The sequence below is a fragment of the Ovis canadensis genome, chromosome 19, assembly GCF_042477335.2.
Source record: "Ovis canadensis isolate MfBH-ARS-UI-01 breed Bighorn chromosome 19, ARS-UI_OviCan_v2, whole genome shotgun sequence".
Lineage (NCBI taxonomy): Eukaryota > Metazoa > Chordata > Mammalia > Artiodactyla > Bovidae > Ovis > Ovis canadensis.
In genome coordinates this window covers 43,619,518-43,639,232 of record NC_091263.1, presented here as the reverse complement: position 1 = coordinate 43,639,232, position 19,715 = coordinate 43,619,518, and the positions used below count along the sequence as shown (strand labels likewise).

General features: G+C 38.8%; 1 protein-coding gene across 1 annotated transcript in view; it reads right to left on the bottom strand.

Annotated features, from left to right (window-relative positions):
• Positions 1–19,715, bottom strand: part of SHQ1 (SHQ1, H/ACA ribonucleoprotein assembly factor) — a 98,636-nt gene that overhangs the window by 38,811 nt on the left and 40,110 nt on the right. Inside the window, exon 10 of the mRNA XM_069561637.1 lies at positions 3,407–3,527. Coding sequence (XP_069417738.1) covers positions 3,407–3,527 — 121 coding nt within the window. The remainder of the gene's footprint in view (positions 1–3,406; positions 3,528–19,715) is intronic.

Below are 19,715 nucleotides of genomic sequence, written 5' to 3'. Positions count from 1 at the left end.
ACACAGAAAAACAACATCATATTTTATCCTGTGTCATTTTAAAATACACCATGCATTAAAATACTAACACTGAATGCATTAGATGAAGTAATGGAGTGACTTGCTAAAGTCTTATTGTCAATGAGAGGCAGGGCTGGAACATATTTTACAGTGTAAGCTTTTCCACTCCAGCTTATACTGCTGCTGCTGCTGCTAAGTCACTTCAGTTGTGTCCGAGTCTGTGCGACCCCATAGACAGCAGCCCACCAGGCTCCCCTGTCCCTGGAATTCTCCAGGCAAGAACACTAGAGTGGGTTGCCATTTCCTTCTCCAATGCATGAAAGTGAAAAGTGAAAGTGAAGTCGCTCAGTCGTGTCCGACCCTTAGCGACCCCATGGACTGCAGCCTACCAGGCTCCTCCGTCCATGGGATTTTCCAGGCAAGAGTACTGGAGTGGGGTGCCATTGCCTTCTCCGCCAGCTTATACTAAAGAGTGTAAAATGCTAAACTTTCAGTAGGTCAGAACTACCAGTGCTACTGGTGAGCACAGCCCACTAGAAGGAAATCAGGGGAAAGGTGAAATCTTATATAGCTAAAATGTAGCTAAAAATTTCAATAAACATAGGTTAGAGCTGATTTACAGTTCGGTTGAGGGGGAAAAAAAAAAAAAGAAGTGTTCCTTCAACTGGCTCTATGAGGTACCATTCTATTCAACTGAAATTTACTGTGCTCACAAGGGACTGTAATGGGCACTGAGAGGTGATTATTCACATGGATTTTAAAATTTTAGAGGAAGAAAGAGATATGCACCTTAATTACTACAATGAGAGGCAGACACAATGTGTGCCCAAGTGATCTCTAAGCCAAGTGCTATGGGAACATCCCTGAGGAAGACAGATAAATTCTTAATCCCTCTTCCTAAAGGAAAAGCCCTCTAAAGGAAGGGTTCCCTCTTCACTCTCCACCCCACACCATATCATGGACAGAGACAACTGCTTGTCTAGGTAGTATATCTGGGAAAACATGCAACCTGGAGTCAGAAGACCTGAGATTATCATAGACATCTCTCTTATAAGATATATGACCTCAAGCAAACCACCTCTGCATGCTGCTACCCAGGGTGTGTCTCCTGTAGGAGCCACCACACTCGAAACTTCCAATGAAGCTTACAATGAAGGATAGCATGAAGCATTTTTTAGAAAAGTGATGTGCAGAGCCTATAACTTGAAATAAAAACACACGAGCTTCAGTTTTTAAGACCTGCAAGTATGCTCTACAGGACACAAATGTCACAAGGAAAACTAACTATGAAGCACTGAAGCAAAACCTCATGGTAACTGTTGTCCTAACTTCATTAATTCACCATAAGAATGACTTTGCTGCCCATATTCCAGTAAGTTTTTGCCAAAGTAAATGTCTGACTGTGAAAATGGAATGCTAGTCAGAATGTAGCACTTGTCTGGTACTTCAAATAAAATTTTATACAGTCATTATTAAAAATAAAAAACATCAACTAAAGACTAAGGAAAATGCAGAACTATTTTAATACATAAAAATAAGGCACTAGATTTCACTAACAAATTGTTTGGAAAAGAAATGAGATAGAAAGTGAAAAATTAAGTAAGAAATTAGGAAAATTATGGACATTCACCATAGTATTACTAATTCAAAGTTCATAATTAAGATGATACTAGAAAGCTCAATTATGCTGTTTGAAAAATTAAGAATGAAATTAGAAAATTTAATTAAAATTCAGTTCTCTTATTTCAAGGGGGAGGGGAAAATAGTTAAAACATAACACACAAAGTGAAAACAACACAGTCTACTTAGAGAAAGGGACGTTACAGTCAAATGGTAAAGTTGAAAATTTCTTTTCCAAAGCAACTTCAAGAGTTCCTGTTGGTTTCTCTCTTCTAATCTGCTCCCTATACATTAACATCTTTTTAAAAATTACTGTCACCATAACAATGACAAGGAGCCTAAGAATGTTATTTGATTTCCTGCAACTTAAAACAAAGGGAAAAACTTTTAAAGCCAAAGAAAGTCCTATTAATCCCCACATCAACTTGAGGGCATTACACTCTTCTACTTCAATGAAATAAGATCTCTCTAGTCAATAAAGAATGCCACAAACAGAGCAAGGAGGCACTCTCAGAAATGGGATCCTAGCATAAACTTGAATGCTCATTACATGCTTATAAAATCCTCACCCTGAAAGAAAAAAGCAAAACCTAAACCCTCACAAATAGACTATTTCAATTTAATTTTATTATGAAAACAACAGGAAATGGCAGCAGGGTATTTGATAAGCTCAATTAGCAGAAGGCTCAAATGAAGTGATGACATACCATTATGACCTCAGGGGTTAAAGATGCAATTTTCCATCTGGTGAAATCTAGATTTCTACTTCGAATGCTGACACCACCTGCTGTATGCTATTAGGCATTATCTTGAGCAGTCCCTAAGCATTTTGCTTATAACAGGTACATCCTCAAGTTTTTTTCTTACGTCACTCTGCAATATAATTGCTTCCCCATGAACAGAAATCAAAAATAAATTCTATATAATGGCTTGTTCAAAACAGGCATTAAAAGCCATCCTAACGCATTCATTTACCATTCACAGTAATAGTAAAAATAGTATCATTTATCTTCTAAGTCACAAATGATATTATGCCATTATTTTCTATACACCTAAGAATTATTCCAACCAAAGGCTCTTTTTGTATGTTCTCAATTAACAGTCTCCTACTACTAAAATGGATATTTTGGGCATGTCTGATAAGAATTAGGTCTATAGAACATTCTTAACAAAATGAAAATTCATTGTATTTTTAAACTTGATAAGCTTCCTTGGGTGAGACTGTGGTAAACAATTAAAAAATGTTTTTTTACATACCAAGTTCAAGGAGCTCATTTCTCAGTGTTCAGACCCTTAGATACACTTAATTAGGCTCTGAAAGTTGTTCTTATACTCTGAATAAAGGATTCCATTCGCCAGTGATTAACCAAAGAGGGCACAGTTATTTTCATTAGATCTGATTAGGTCTCTATCCTGTCATGTAACACATTTGCTAGCACACACACTCACATTCACACTCCCCTATAAATAAACTACAGATACAGGTTCAGATAGACCAGTCTTGCGATTTCATTGGGAACAGTCAACAGTGTAGCAATGAATAGTCACAACTGTTTAACATTTATTTTCCAAGCTATTACTAATTTTTTCTAGAAAACTTCACCTTTCTGTCATCTGCACCTCCTCTCTAAGCAACTTCACCAAGTACCCCATGTTGATCCAGTACTTCTCAAGTATTTGGTAGGTGTACAGGCTTCTCCCTCATTAAAACTAATCCTCCAGGTTATTTTGCTTTCTTCAGTGTTCCAGAAATGGGAGCACGTAGCATACATAACTCAAAACTTACTTGGCTTTCTGAATCCACACACAGTAGTCTGAGATGTAGAGATCATTTAGAATATAAGCTGGGTCATTTTCCTGAAAAATTTTGTGAATGTCCAGCAGACACTTTAAAACTGCACCTTTCCCTAAAAGGAAATTGAAAAAAATAAAATTATCCTCAAGAAAAAAGATCTGATTTTTTTTAACAGAAATTCACATACTGAGGAGTAACACATGTATAGCAGCTCAGAGTTTTAATCATTTTTAAATATTTTTCATATTCTTTTATTGCAGGATATCATATCAATATCATTAACTCCAAACCTCTTTATTTCTTTCCTGAAGAATTATAGAAAAGTCTTTATTGTTATAGTCGATTAATTACTGTTACCATAAAAACACTGTAAGATATGACAAGATACATTAAATAACAAGGAGAGAAGTTATCATAAGTAAATGAATATTTAAATGTATTATAGCTTTAATTAGATAATGTTTCTCTAATTCAAGCTTTCAAAATACCATGGAAAATTATATTTTCAAATGTCTCTATTTCTTAAATCAATATTGTTTGTCAAGGAATTACCTAGAACAAACTTAAATTTTTCCACCTTAAAGAACTGAAGAAAACTCAGACTGAAAAATATAAAATATCATAACTCTACTTCAAAAACAAACTGACAAAATCACTTGCTAAAAAGGTATCAAGTATCAAAGTCTTGTCCAACTTAATTACTTCTTCCTGTTTGTTCAGTTCCATGCAGTTCAGTCGCTCAGTCGTGTCCAGTTCTTTGCGACCCCATGAACCGCAGCACGCCAGGCCTCCCTGGCCATCATCAACTCCAGGAGTTTAATCAAACTCAAGTCCATTGAGTCGGTGATACCATTCAACCATCTTATCCTCTGTCAACCCCTTCTCCTCCTGCCCTCTATCTTTCCCAGCATCAGGGTCTTTTCAAATGAGTCAGTTCTTTGCATCAGGTGGCCAAAGTATTGGAGTTTCAGCTTCAGCATCAGTCCTTCCAATGAACATTCAGGACCGATTTCCTTTACAATGGACTGGCTGGATCTCCTTGCTGTCCAAGGGACTCTCAAGAGTCTTCTCCAACACCACAGTTCAAAAGCATCAATTCTTCGGCGCTCAGCTTTCTTTATAGTCCAACTCTCACAGCCATATGACTACTGGAAAAACCACAGCTTTGACTAGACGGACCTTTGTTGACAAAGGTCTGCTTTTTAATATGCTGTCTAGGTTGGTCATAACTTTTCTTCCAAGGAGCAACTGTCGTTTAATTTCATGGCTGCAGCAACCATCTGCAGTGGTTTTGGAGTTCCAAAAAATAAAATTCTGTCACTGTTTCCACTGTTTCCCCATCTATTTGCCAAGAAGTGATGGGACCCAATGCCATGATTTTAGCTTTCTGAATGTTGAGTTTTAAGCCAACTTTTTCACTCTCCTCTTTTACTTTCATCAGAGGCTCTTTAGTTCTTCTTTGCCTTCTGCCATCAGGGTTATGTCATCTGCATGTCTGAGGTTATTGATATTTCTCCCAGCAATCTTGATTCCAGCTTATGCTTCATCCAGTCCAGCATTTCTCATGATGTACTCTGCATATAAGTTAAATAAGCAGGGTGACAATATACAACCTTGACGTACTCCTTTTCCTGTTTGGAACCAGCCTGTTGTTCCACATCTGGTTCTCACTGTTGCTTCTTGACCTGCATACAGATTTCTCAGGAAGCAGGTCAGGTGGTCTGGTATTCCCATCTCTTTAAGAATTGTCCACAGTTTGTTGTGATCAACACAGTCAGAGGCTTTGGCATAGTCAATAAAGCAGAAATAGATGTTTTTCTGGAACTCTCTTGCTTTTTCGATGATCCAACGGATGTTGGCAATTTGATCTCTGGTTCCTCTGCCTTTTCTAAATCCTGATTGTTAAATGAACCTAATTTTAACCCAAACCCAAACCTACAAAAGGAACCTTTCACAACTCAACAACAACTCTCTAGATGTTCCAAACTTCAAGATAGTCCCTGAAATTTATCAACTATAAGGCAAATTACTAAATCTATAGTAGTAGCACTTTCTTTGATCTGTGAAATACAGCATTTTCAGTTTAATTGCTTTATTCTTATCTTTATAGGCCTAAAATATGAAAATACTGTCTACTGATTTCGTGAAAACACTGGATGTGCTTTCACTGACATTTCCCACCTGACTTTTAGACATGATAAAAGCATCATGAGCTACCTAATAACACTTCAAGATGCCAAAATTGCAGCCACTAAATTTTTAGCACAATTAACCCTAGAAACTAAGCTTCGAGACAGCAGGGACTTCTATTTTTTTCAGTGGTTAATCCTCAGTACCTAGAACAGAACCCCATAGCAGCAGATTTTTTATTTAAGTATTTTAATGATGAATGAATGACACAGTAATCGCCTGCTTTGTTGCTGTTTAGTTGCTAAGTCATATCCAACTCGTTTGTGACCCCATGGACTGTAGCCCGCCAGGCTCCTCTGACCATGGGATTTCCCAGGGAAGAATACTGGCGTGGGTTACCATTCCTTCTCCAAGGGATCTTCCTCCAGGGATTAAACCTGCATCTCCTGCATTGGCAGGTAGGTTCTTTACCACCAGCCACCAATCACCTGCTTAAACCCTTGCAATTTCGCCAATCACCTAGCCTCACACACCAAGCCCTGATGATTTTTCTCTGGAAGTACCTTTCAGAGCTACCCTTCCTCCACTACTTCCCAACAACCCATCCTCACTCATCCTAGATTATAAATTCTTCTGCACCCCTCAGGTTGCAGACTCTCTCCTGTCAAGCCCTCTCATACATTTTGATGCACTGTTTTCAAGTGGTTCCCTGCACTTGCTTGCAAGGCTCTATGGACCAGTCTGTGGCTTGATTGATTCCCCACATCTGGAAAGCCTTTACTTTTTCACTCCACCTAGTAGAATCCTAGCCTGCCTTCACAGCTCAGTTCAAGTCTTCCTCCTTCAGGAGGCCTGGACTGACTTCCCCAAGTATCACAGTTATTGACTCAACCCTGCAAAGGAGAGAAGTGGAAAGAAAACACGGTTGATTCTCCCCATAACCTCCCTTGCTCATTTCAAAGAAAGAGAAACTGAGGCTCAAGGACCGTAAGATACAGTGCCCTTGAGTGGAGGATCTAAATTCTGATCATACTGACTCCAGAAGCTACCCACTGTGCTCTGCTACCCATGCATTCTTGGCCCATTTGGTTATATCACATTTTTATTATTCAATAGTTAAGGGGGTACTAAATTCAAAACAGAGACCATGTCTTTTTCAAAAGTGTTCATGATTTATGTGGCTTCCTTATATGCAAAGGGAAAGAATGTCAACAAATACTTCACTGCTCAATGGGTTAAAAGAAATAAATACTTAGAAGGCCTAAAACTACATTTGGTTAAGTCAAGGTCTTTGTGTCTTATCAAAGTGGCCCAGGGTTACTGTATCTAATAAGGAGTGTGGATCTCCATCTCCCCACCACCACAGACCTATTTTAATTACAAAGTAGGTAACCTTCAAGGCTAAGTTTGAAGACAGGAGGAAGGAGCCAAATCATAACTCACAGAACTGATGAAACCAAGTTAGTCATGTTATTCAAACAGGAAAAAATCAAGGGAGAACTAACGAAACTATGAGAATTTTGGGAAACAGTTTAAATTGCAACAGAGAAAAAAATTGTCAGGGCAAGCATATGCCAAGTTCTTACTTTCCCTCCCTCTCTTGTTCGGGGGGTCGGGATGGGGACACGGAGTTTTATGACAACTACTAACTTAAAGGTTTCAAAGTCAACCAAAAAAACATTCACTTGAACCTTACATAAGCTCCTCTACGGCATGATGCCCCAGAATACTGCCTCTCAATACGACATGCCCTGCTAATACAAGAGAGTTAATAGAAAATGCAGGATTTGGAGCTAGGTTGCCTTAGATGGTAAAGAATCTGCCTGCAGTGCAGGAGACCCAGGTTTAATTCCTAGGACAGGAAGATCCCCTGGAGAAGGGAATGGTAACCCACTCCAGTATTCTTGCCTGGAGAATTCCATGGACAGAGGAGCCTGACGGGCTACAGTCCACAGGATCGCAGTCAGACACAAATGAGCAACCAACACTTTCTTCTTTCTCATAGAAAATAATTCAGTGAGTGAAGAAAAGGGGTAGGTATGCCAGCTTGCAGGGTGGCATATAAAGGAGCAGAGACTTAAAATGGGGTGGGTTAGGGGAACAACAGAAAGAGACCATTTAGATGGAGCGACAGTTCTAGTAGGGAAACAGGGGGAGTAAACAGATGAGTCTGGCAGAAGTGAGACTGTGACAAGGAAGAGAATATGAAGGTGATCAGGCAGGACTGTGGGGACAAGACCTAAAGGTAACTGTGGGCAGTAGTGATAAAAGACCCTACACACCAGAGATTTTTCTGAAAAAGAGTGTGGAATTAAGGTCACATGTTTAATGGGAATTCATTGCAACCATTACCTAATGAAATTATAGGAGTTCTCTTCCACTTACTAGATGGGATGCTGATTCACGAATCACTGAATAAAGCAAATTAAATAATTTTTTTAAAAGAAATTTCCTAGTTTCATTTAACAGACATGCCTAAAGTGAGGTTGCCCCTTGCTAGGGGTCACAGGCAAGTTCAAATCTTCCAGTTATCACAAAATAATAACAATAATGATAGCAATGACCAAAGAAATTAACTTTTAAAATTTAAAGTGAAGTTACACTGTACTTATGTTCTGATCTCTATTTTCTTTCTTTAAAAAAAAAAAAAGACAAATATACATGGGAAAAAATCTTAAGCATGAACACACTCATATTTCTATAGTCACTGAACAAATATGTGGGAGTCTGATGTGTGTCGGGCATTGTTTCACACATGGGATTACAGTTGTTTATTTTTCTTTAAACTTTCCCCAATTTTTTTTAAAATATAGTTCATACTTTAATTTTATAGTTCATAACTATGTATAATCTTATTGCAATAAGAGCGAATTCTACAGAGATTCACAGGCCAATCACATTAGGCATTACTAGGACATTCAAAAACTACCTCATATATTGATGTACCTCATATATGGATGCAACTTCACTGATCTTGTAAGTTTGAGGTTTTTTTACAGCTTAAGATTATTTGCTATTTTACATGCAGCAGTATTCTTAAAGGCAACAGAGCCCTGGATATTCTCTTGAAGCAGAACTCACTGAGGGACACCGTGACAACTTGAATTTCTCCCACTGCTCAAGGCTATCATGGCATCTCCATGGACACAGAAATAACTTTCCCCTATTTTCAAAATTCTCCACAATAAACATTTAGTAATTTACCAAAATTCAGATATTCCTGACTACATAGCTAACCTTTGAAATATTGACAAAGAATGTTAAAATTTTTTAATTCCTATTTCAGTCTTCTTTACCTTGTATTTTTGAACAATAGACAAGCAACATTTAGATCAGGTGATTCTAGAAAATCACATGTGAGGCAGTTTTAGGCATTCTTTCAAAGTTTATGTTTTCATTGTAAGTCTTATTCAAACTATTTTTGCAGTGTGCTATGTGACAAATAAGCTAAAAGGCAACTAGGCTACTGGCAGCTGCCACTCTAGAACCAAAAGTACATTAAAACCATCCTGCCCCCAACAATGTATACTGTTACTCCAAGGACATATTTGATCCCATGTATTCCTACTGAATCACCATAGGTGACTGCAGCATCATAGCCAAGAAGCTTGGGAAGCATGCACTTTTTTTTCTTCTCTTTTTTACATCTTTTACACTGACTGCTCTTTCTCTCAAGTTGCCAAACACTTACCAAGAGCTATGAGCAAAGGAAAAAGCTGGTCCATCTTCAGACTGTCACACGACCAGTGGCTAGAAGGGGACTCAATGTACCTGCCTTCTGTGGGGCTGTAGCTAGTCATGGGCTAGTTATACAACATATGGAGCTAAAAAATTGTTCAGACCTAAATCCAAAAGAATCATTTCTGCTGCAAGGCACTGCAGATGAGTGACCATTTTCCACCAGTTCACTGTCTGGCCTGGAGCACGATAAAGCAGGTACCTTGCATAGTAACCACAGTAACTAATTTCATTGCAGTGATACACCAACAGACCTCTCCGAAGAGCAGGGATTCTCTATGCTCGCCTGGTCCTCAGTGAAGCCAACTCTTTCCATGGAGGAAAGACTTTTGACACCAAGATTTCTCTAAGAGTTTTAAATCAGTGAAGGGACTTCAAAACTAGAAATATGGCACAAGTTCCATGCACGTTTCACTTCTGGGAAAATGACTATCTAATGACCACAGAGAAGCACAACACCACCAACAACAAACGCATGATGGTAACAATCAGGTGGGCAGGAAACAGTATTTAACACAGTCTCTGGCTATGCATTCTCCAGCTTTCCTTTAACGGGAATGTAAACTAAGAACAATATGCTTTCCTGTTCTGGACAGATGTGGCATCTCAGGTTAACACATCTTAAACCAGAGACAAGATTGAATTGTTCTAAATTAGAATCCATTGGCTATCTGAGATCCTCCTATTAGCTGACCAGGTTTGACTATAATCATTCAGTGACAGGCCAGCTCATGGTTGAAGGTTCTTAAGAAATGGCTCCCATCTCTAGGAGATTAGAAGAATAGTGGATATTTTTACTGGCTAAAAGCCAGCATAGAAAAAATAATATAAATTGCTAACTCTATACAGTAAGAGCAGAATTTCTTTTCAACTCTTGGCACATTATAGCTATGATATGACTGTGGTTTTCTGGGTATAGTTCTGTCCTTTAAAGTTTTGAACCATACATAACAAGAAGCCAAAAAGAGTAAAGGAGAAAGAAATGGTGATTCAAAACATCTGAAGGAAAGCACTGGTTGCCCTTCACTTGTAAGAGCATCTCAAAATAAAGCCCAGCATGGCTATCATCTTAAAATGAGTAACTCAGTAGATGCCTGGCTAGAATTCTGGGATTTTGATGAGACCATATTATGAGGAGGGATAATTTATGAATTATCTTTAACATTGATTTTCAGAGATCACTGGGCCATAAAAAGGGATGACAGAAGAACTATATCAAAGTAATCAAAATGAAGAGAATCAAAGTGTGGGAATTTGCTTCAATAGCAGGCCTGTTAGAAAGTAGCATAAAGTCCCTAACAACACAAACATGAGTTAAACTTTATGAAAGCTTCTCAGTCTATTTAGTATTTTATCCTTAACTTCTTCAGATGCCATTTAAGCTCTTACACTTTTGAGTTGCAATAAAGAAACACATATTGGAAGCAATGACAGTTGTTATTTCAAGTACAAATTTATAGCCTTAAATCAATTTTTAGATGCCTTTTTGTTATTAAAATTACACATATTATCTGTATAGCCACAAATGAAATCAGCACAAGGCAAACATATACTTTGTAAATGTTCCCTTTGCCTAGAAAGCACAAACCTCAACCCAAATCTAATTTTCCATCAAGTCTCAACATGGGCCATGCTTCCTTAGGAATTGGCTGCCAACTAACTGCCCAACCCTACCCTCCTCCACCCAAGCTAGTTTGGGTTCTTTCAAAATGCCTGTCACACTGTCTGTTAATTAATAGCTACCCACCAAGTACTCTCTATATACTGCATCATTTAACCCTACTAGTTTGGTGCTTTCTTGTTCATTTCATAAAAGAGGAAACTGAGGCTCAGCTGAAGGTGTTAGCCAAGAACACAGCTAGGAAACAACAGCCATGATGAGCATAGGTATGTCTGTGTCCCAGCCACTACATAATACATAGTGTCACTATTTATCACCTTCTGTGGCAAACCTCTTGATGGGAAAGAACACAGCTTTTCATTTGTCTTCCAGGGTCTAAAACAATGTCTGGCAAATGGTAGGATCCTGTTCAGTAAAGGCAGCTTACTAATGTAACCCAGAGTACACAAAATTTAAGTTTAAAACCACTTGGTCAGATTGCTCAGTTAACTTGTACTAATTATAACACCTTTGTGATCTGTACCCAAAAGTCAAGGTGTCCTGACAGATGTGTGGTACACAACATGTTTACCTTCCCTTTTTATTTCTATTCCCAACAAGAAAAGGATGTAGCTGTGCCAACTTTCTTGTACCACCACACCATCTGAAGTTCAAATAAAGAATTTAACCCAAGGCTGCTTTTTGCCTTTTCTGCCCTAACAATCTCTGCTAGATTCACTGGTTTGAAAGGACAGCCTTGACATTCACTCTATCCTCCTCTTTAAGTCACCTGTCAAAGCCAGCAGTTGTGTCAATGTAGAAATACATGGCCGGATGTCATCAAAATTACATAATGGCAGCATGACTAATTTCCATTTCTTTAGACAGTTAAGAGTGAGGCATCCAAGTTCAAGGTAAAACATTAAAAAAAAAAAATCCACAGAGTAAGTATAAAAGTAGACAGGTCAAGAAGCTGAACATGCTTAGAAAAAAAGCTCTTAGAACAGCTGCGATCTAGATCTGAATTTTTTAAAAAATCCATAAGCATCTAAAACTTCTTAATTATGCAGATAAAATTGCATTTCAACTATTCTGTCATGAATATGGCATGGATCTCAATGCCTGGTAGCTCAATTTAAAATAAACTCTTTGTATTGCTGCTTTAATTAATATTATACTTCATTTTTCCCAGTAGATATTAGCATGAAAAGTTCTGACTTTTTTTTGTGTGTGTAATTAGCTTAGTTTCAAATTGGGAAAACTGGGACTGGACACGCAGTCAGAGAGAAGAAACACACAGGAAGAAAGACAACTGGATTTCTCAAATGGCATGTAAATGGGAAGAACAAACCCGGTCTGACCAGATTTACAAGTCCCTTTTGGTGACATTAGAAAATTAAGCAGAAAGAGAGGTAAGGCATCTGGGTTTTGTTGTGTTTGGATTTTCTAAGGTTTCTGGTCATAGTCATTTAGAGAATACAGGACCTCTACCTCCTCCCTACACCTCATCTTGGAACCTACACTGGGATGAGACCGAACCTAAAGTGTGATGGAAGGATCAGACACCTGGTACAAGGCATCACTGCAGCTGAACATGAGCTTGCTAAGTCACTTCAGTCGTGTCTGACTCTTTGAGATCCCATGGACATAGCCCGCCAGGCTTCTCTGTCCATGAGATTTCCAAGCAAGAATACTGGAGTGGGTTGCCATGTTGTCCTCCAGGGCATCTTCCCAACCCAGGAATCGAACCTGTGTCTCCTGCTGTTCCTGCATTGCAGGAAGAATGGGCCCATCTCATCCTATAGGGGGAGAGAAACATGACAGGATGCCCATCAACACCGGCCACTATTTAGGATGGAAGGCAGCCAAAGACCTTGGCTCACTTGGAAAGGGCTCTCCTCCAACCCCAAATACAGCTGATCTTTGAACAATGACAGGGTTAATCTGGCCTTCGTATCTACAGTTTCACCCATCCACAGATTCAACCAACCATGGACAGTGGGCGCTACAGTATTTTCTACTTTAGAAAAAAATTCACCTGTAAGAGGACCTGAAAGCGTCAGTTGCTCAGTCGCGTCTGACTGTTTGCAACCCCAAGGACTGTAGCCCACCAAGCTCCTCCGTCCATGGACTTCTCCAGGAAAGAAAACTGGAGTGGGTAGCCATTCCCTTCTTCAGGGGATCTTTCCAACCCAGGGATCAAACCTGGGTCTTCCACACTGCAGACAGATTCTTTACTGTCTGAGCCACCAAGGAAGCCCATAAAAGCCACCTGCCCATGTTCAAAGTCAAGTTTGTTCAAGGGTCAACTTCATATGTACTTATAGCAAGGGGAGGCAAATTTTTTCTCTAAAGAGCCAGAGAGTAAATATTTTGCTTTGCAGGCCACATGATCTGTTGCAGCTACTCAACTCTGCCATTATATCACAAAAGCAGCCATAAACAACACCCCAGTGAATGAGGACGACTATGTTCCAATAAAGCTTCATTTATGGGCACTAAAATTTGAAGTTCATATAATTTACGTGTGTCATGAAATGCTATTTTTGTTTTGAATTTTTTCAACATTTGAAGATGTTAAGATATTATCTTAAGGGACTATTTCTCCTTTGTATATTGTAAATACTTATATTTTGTATTTTTGTCTTATCATTCCTGTTACACGATAAACTCAAGAGCCAAAGCCAAGTCATATATATCCTCATAATTCTTTCCTGATTCTCTTTTAATGTCTTGCACAGAGAAGGGACTTGATTTGTGTCTGTTGAATAAATATCTGCTTGCTTGTTATTTTTCAGTATTAATTTCTATTTAAAGGAACCCTAATTGCAAAAATATAATTCTTCCATGATTTCCAGATAACATACAAGTATTTATTATTCAGTATACTTCATCTGGGCTTCCCTGGTGGCTCAGACAGTAAAGAATCCGCCTGCAATGAGGGAGACCTGGGTTTGATGCCTGAGTTGGGAAGATACCCTGGAGGAGGACATGGCAACCCACTCCAGTATTTTCTCCTGGAGAATCCGATGGACAGAGGAGCCTGGGGGACTATAGTCCATGAGGTCACAAAGTGTCAGACAAAACTGAATGACTAAGCACAGCACAGCACATACTTCATCTAGGTCTCAATATTACCATGCCATGGGACTTTCACTCTTCAGGGTAAATAAAATATTTTCTCTTTGTTCTCCCAAATTTGTCTTAAATATATACATTTTTCTACCTTTATCAGATCAGAAACTGTAGAAATTAACAAAAAATCTTGTATAAATAGTATAGGAAATACCATGTAGATTTAAATATAAATACCATGTAGATTTAAATTTAAATACTTAAAAGATCAGCAGTGTATCTTGAGCTATTACCCACCCATAAGATACTTTAAGTGATTTCTTGGGGGGAGCAGAATAACCATAAGATCTTAATCAGTTATGACAATTAAAAGCAATTTATTATTTGTAAACCATACAGGAAATGCTGCCCCCTAAAGAATATTCTTGGATTAGGAAATGGCAACCCACTCCAGTATTCTTGCCTGGAGAATCCCAGGGACAGAGGAGCCTGGTGGGCTGCCATCTATGGGGTCACACAGAGTCAGACACAACTGAAGCGACTTAGCAGAGAATATTTTAAGAGAACAAAGAATGCTTTATACAATGTAATCTAGCAATTTCCAGGCAAGCAATCTAAAAAAATTTCAGTGATTAACAATATTTAATGATTAATAAGATACTTAGAGGAAATACGTGTCCGTGGAGTTGATCAGAATTTTATTTTCTTCCCTTTAATGTTCATGCTCATATACAATACCCTTCCATACAAAAGTATATGTATAAACCCCAAAATGCTGTGAGGATAAATAATATAGATAGGCAGTAAGAATGTGCCAATTTAAGACTGGGAACACAGATTTAGGCTCTGAGGAAGCGATGGAAGTAAAAGAAGTTTGCTCTGCCTTGTCGAAGAATCCCGGAAGAGCAAGGCAGAAGATCGGCACACAGGGACTTCCCAGGGGAATCCTACACTCTCCTTCACGTGTCCCAGCTGCAGGTCACACTCTCCAGGGCTCCAGAGTCCCTCCTTTCTTAGGCTGGTTGGCATGTAAGGCAGCAGTCAGCAAAAGCAGATACCAACTCAGCTTCAAATATCTGGTCTGAATTCCATGCTACTGAAATTGACTGAAAGCACTACAGTTGCTCCATTCTTCAAAATGTTTTAACTGTGACAGGGAATTGACTAAGAAAGGAAAAGTTCAAGAACAATTTAGAATGAAGAGAGAAACAGAAAGAAATATCGTCTCCTGACTGGAGAGCAGGAGATTAAGTGATCATATTAGGGAAGCAGAGAAATCAATTCTGAAGACCAGTTGACTCAAGCAAAACTGTCAACTAATTTTAGAGGCTGTAGGGTAACTGAAGAACAGAGAAACCTGGTGTGCTAAAGTCCATGGGGCCGCAAACAGTCAGACACGACTTAGCAATGGAACAACAAGGGCAAATCACAGGGTCAGAGAGCCTATCAATTCCCAAGTTGCACTGATGAAACAGATGCTCATCTATAAACTGTCTCATGCCCCTCACTCAAAATATTTAGAATACTTCCCTCCACCCTGCTATGCAATACTACCGGTCCTTCAAGTCCCAATTCAAATCTCTAGTCCTGAATGAAGCTTTCTCTGATCCCTAACGAAACATCACCTCTCCCTGTTTTGAAACCACTCAGTCAGCATTTCCTGTAAGGTGCTTACCACTGTCTACTCTGTCTTTAATGTTTGTGATGGACATCTCAGCTCCCTTATTCATGCAGATGTTCCCCAAATACAGTCCGTGAACCTAATTCAGTTTTCTGCTGTGCTTCATATGGGCACTTTGTACATAATAAACAGCTGTATAGTAGGTACTGACAAAATACCTACTGAATGAATAACTTAACAGATGAACACACTAACCAATGAACAAGTACTTTAGAGCAACAGGAAACTGAGGAGGAGCCGAGAATCAGAAGTCAAACAAGGCAGAAGCTCTTCTGCAGGAAATGACATGTTATACATGACTTAAAGCTCAGCCAGTTTTCCTGGCTTTATATTATCATCCACTGTATTTCTCCTTTGAACTACTTATTACAAAATGTAATTTTTTAAAAACCTGATAGCTGTGTTATTCTAGGACCCCAATAGAATTTTAAGTTCTCCCAGTGCAAGTCATGTCCCACCTGCTTACTCCAAGATCTCCAGACCCAGCTCAGCATCTTCGCATAGCAAGTGCTCAACAAATACTTGTTGAATAACCCTCAAAATCATTTCATATAAGGCCCATAAGAAAGAACAATTAAAAGGTCTAATAGTTCTTTTAAATGTCCATAATTGAGAAGCCACAAAAATTAAGCACAGATAACTGTAAACATTGAAAACTAGTGATTTCATCTTCTAGTTTTCAAGTTAGGATAATTTTTAAAATTCAATAAAAAGAAGCTGGGATCTCTCTGGTAGCCCAGTGGCTAAGACCTCAAGCTCCCAATGCAGGGGACCTGGGTTCAAGTCCTGCCTGGGGAACAAGATCCCACATGCTACAATGCTGCACAGTCTAATTAATTAATTAATTATTTTAAAAAAGAAGCATTTGGATACTGGACTAAAGAGAAATGAAATGCTAAAAATAAACTCATCTTCCAGGTTGCATGAGGTCTCAGAGCTCACATAATACACTTGCCATAGTTCTGTTTCTTAAACAACCATTTGCCTTAAAGGAAAAGATCAGCCCTAAGCCATTTACTATGGCTCTTTTCTTTCACATGGATTGTGCTATTCTATCTATTCACAGAAGAGGTTAGTAAAGCTGTCATTTCAGTCATTTCTGAAAAAATGATTAGCCCAGTAAGACTAATATGTAAAGGCTATTAATTACATGAAATAATGCCAGCTTTTACTTGGTAACAATAACTAATCACCAGAAGGCTATTTCTTAGGTTATAGTCTGCCCACAGAACTACCAGACATCAGATCTCAAATGTTCACAGAAGGGTAGGTTTCTTGTTAGACCTAAAAACAAAACAGAACCTGAAATAATAACTTCAAACATGCATTTTTACTAGTCAAAAATTTTATATAATGGTCTGAACAAAGAGTACTATGTTTTCTAAAAAATGGTGAATAAATTTAAATTGAAAACACAGACATATAGGGGTAAAGACTCCAGATTCTTTTTAAAAAATAACTTTTTATAAAGGAAGATCACAACATGTACAAAGAGAAAAACCAGGGTGGAGAACCCCCAAGTACTCATTACCCAGCTTCAGCAAGGACCAACTCATGGCCAGAATTGTCTCCTCCATACCCTCCCACTTTCCGCCAACCCACTGTGGATTATTGTAAAGTCAATCCCAGTTTCATAAAATTTCCTTTACTATAACTATTTCAACACTTCAAAGGGCATAGACTTAAGGGTCAGGCAGACCCAGCATCCAATCCAGGCTCCACCAACTCCTAGCTGAATGAGCCTGGGAAACTGAACTGAACTTCCCTGAGACTGTCTTCTATCCGTGAGATGGAGACTGACACCCAGCGTCTCAGGAAGACAGTGTGGATGTAATGAGGAACTGAGCCTCGTGCTGGCACACAGGAGTCACCAAGGTGCTGTGGCTAGAACAATTACTGTGCTAGCACATTAAGACAGGACTCTGTGACTCATTTCCAGTGTGGTTCACAAAGGACAAAATAGATATCAAGTATTTCATATTTTAAGAAGGGACGCTTAACCCTCTGTGCTCAACTCGTAAGACACTAGCCAAAAACTTGGTATGTCACCTCTGGACCAATATTCACCTCCAGGAATTTAAGGGTATCATGGTCCAGAAAATCTCTTCAGATAAGACGGTTGGGGTGCTATGGGATTTCTACCATCATTCATGAGGAAGGGAAAAAGGTGCTCTCCTGAAAGGGGATTTCTAAGGGGGCACCTTGGAGAGCATAAGATACCTGTCCTGGAAATTGTGGGGCACAAAGACTATTGTCTGACCCAAAACTGATAAAAGGCCCCCATGGAGAAGCAGGAAGGAGCAGCCTGTGGCTGAGTAGAGAGTAGCTCTGGAAGCAATCAAGGCTCCCACAGCAGGGGAAGGGGCCCCTCCCCACTGCTGGCTTCCCAACCTGAGGCAGGCCCAAGCCGGGGAAGGCAAGATTTATATTTTTAATCAAGTTCAAAGGGAACATTTTAAGTACTGAAATGAGACTTCTCTTATAATCTAAAGCAATATAAAAAGTTATAGAATATTTATCATATAGGATATATGTATGTGATGTGATATTTATAGGATATATATTCCATCCATAAGCAATAAAAGAAACACTTCACGGAAAGGGCTTGAAGTGGGAACAGGGAGAAAAAATTAAGTTTTTTCCCTTTTACCCCTTGATGTTTAGCCCTTTCATTCTAACAGTTACATTATATGCTCAATAACCATACAAGAATGTGGAAGAAGAATAAAGAATGCCTTTAGAAAGATGAATGAAACACAGATAGTGGAATAAACAGTAAGTTGTATAAACAATGTATATAATCAAGTACTCAACTAGGTCATTTATAAAAACAATAAAATTTCTTAAGACATACTACAAAATCACTCTCTTTTAATTCCTTTTTATCATTGATTTTCAGTGAATAATGGCAGCTAAGTGAAACTTCCATGAAGGATTCTTCCTACTCTTCTCAAAAGAATGGAGGAAGAAGTAAAAATTGCTAAAGATACAGGAACAGAGGGGGAAAACATGGGATGATCATGTGCCCCAAGATTATAGATTCAGACAGAGGAATTCCACATGCAAGGCCTGACATTGAGCACTAAAATAACACTTGAAAGGACAAAGTAGGTTTTCTTCTCTTAAAAGAATCTGAGTTATACGTACAGCAACAGTGAGTCTTCCAGGGGTGGGGAAGGTATAGCAGAGAGAATGTAAAATTGAAAACAGCCAAAGGCCCAGAAAAGAATTCTGTAAGGCCTCTGTGAAGTCAGGTAAAGCAAATGCATGGCTCTTTAAAAACTTAGCTCTCAGTCAGTCTGTAGATTCTGATACCAGCCTTCACATAAGATTTGCATTTCTTCTGGGGAAAGAGTTATTTATTACTTTCAACTATGAAAGCACAACACTGACCTTCAGAATAAAAGTGTGATGGCTTTCTTGATTATAAGTAGGCATGAATTCATTCTCGGAAAACGTTAAATGCCAAACCAGCGACACCTGCACTTAAACTATAAGGTATCTGAACAACTGAGACTTTTCAATGGTATTAATGGCACCCTGGTGTCACCCACCAGTATGAACAAAGGTGTCAACCCTCATCCAGAGCTTGCCATCCCCATGGTTTAGGGCATGAACTCTAGACAACCTAGTTCTCTGTTTCAGCACTAACTAGCCACAACCCAAACAAGCCACAGAACATACTGTGCACGGATCATACAGGGTTGGGATTCATTTTCAGCAGGCTACCTCGGGTTTTCTGTTGCTATCACAACACAGCTGATAAGCCTTTTTTTTGGTAGATAGATAATAATCTATTATCTATAATAGAAACTTATAGTCTAAACTTAAGTCTAAATGTTCAATTCCAACCTACTAAAACTGAGGAACTGACTACAGTGTAAGTCAAGGCAGTCAAATTTATTTTTGGCTATGAATCACACAACTGATTACTTTTCAAATAAAAACCCGGAGAACTAGATTATTTAGCAGAATAAAAGAGCAAGAGAGTGTGTGTGTGTGTATGTGTGCACACATGCTCATGCATGCTCATCCGTGCATGTGCACATGCACATGGGGGTGTTGCAAGTCTTCCA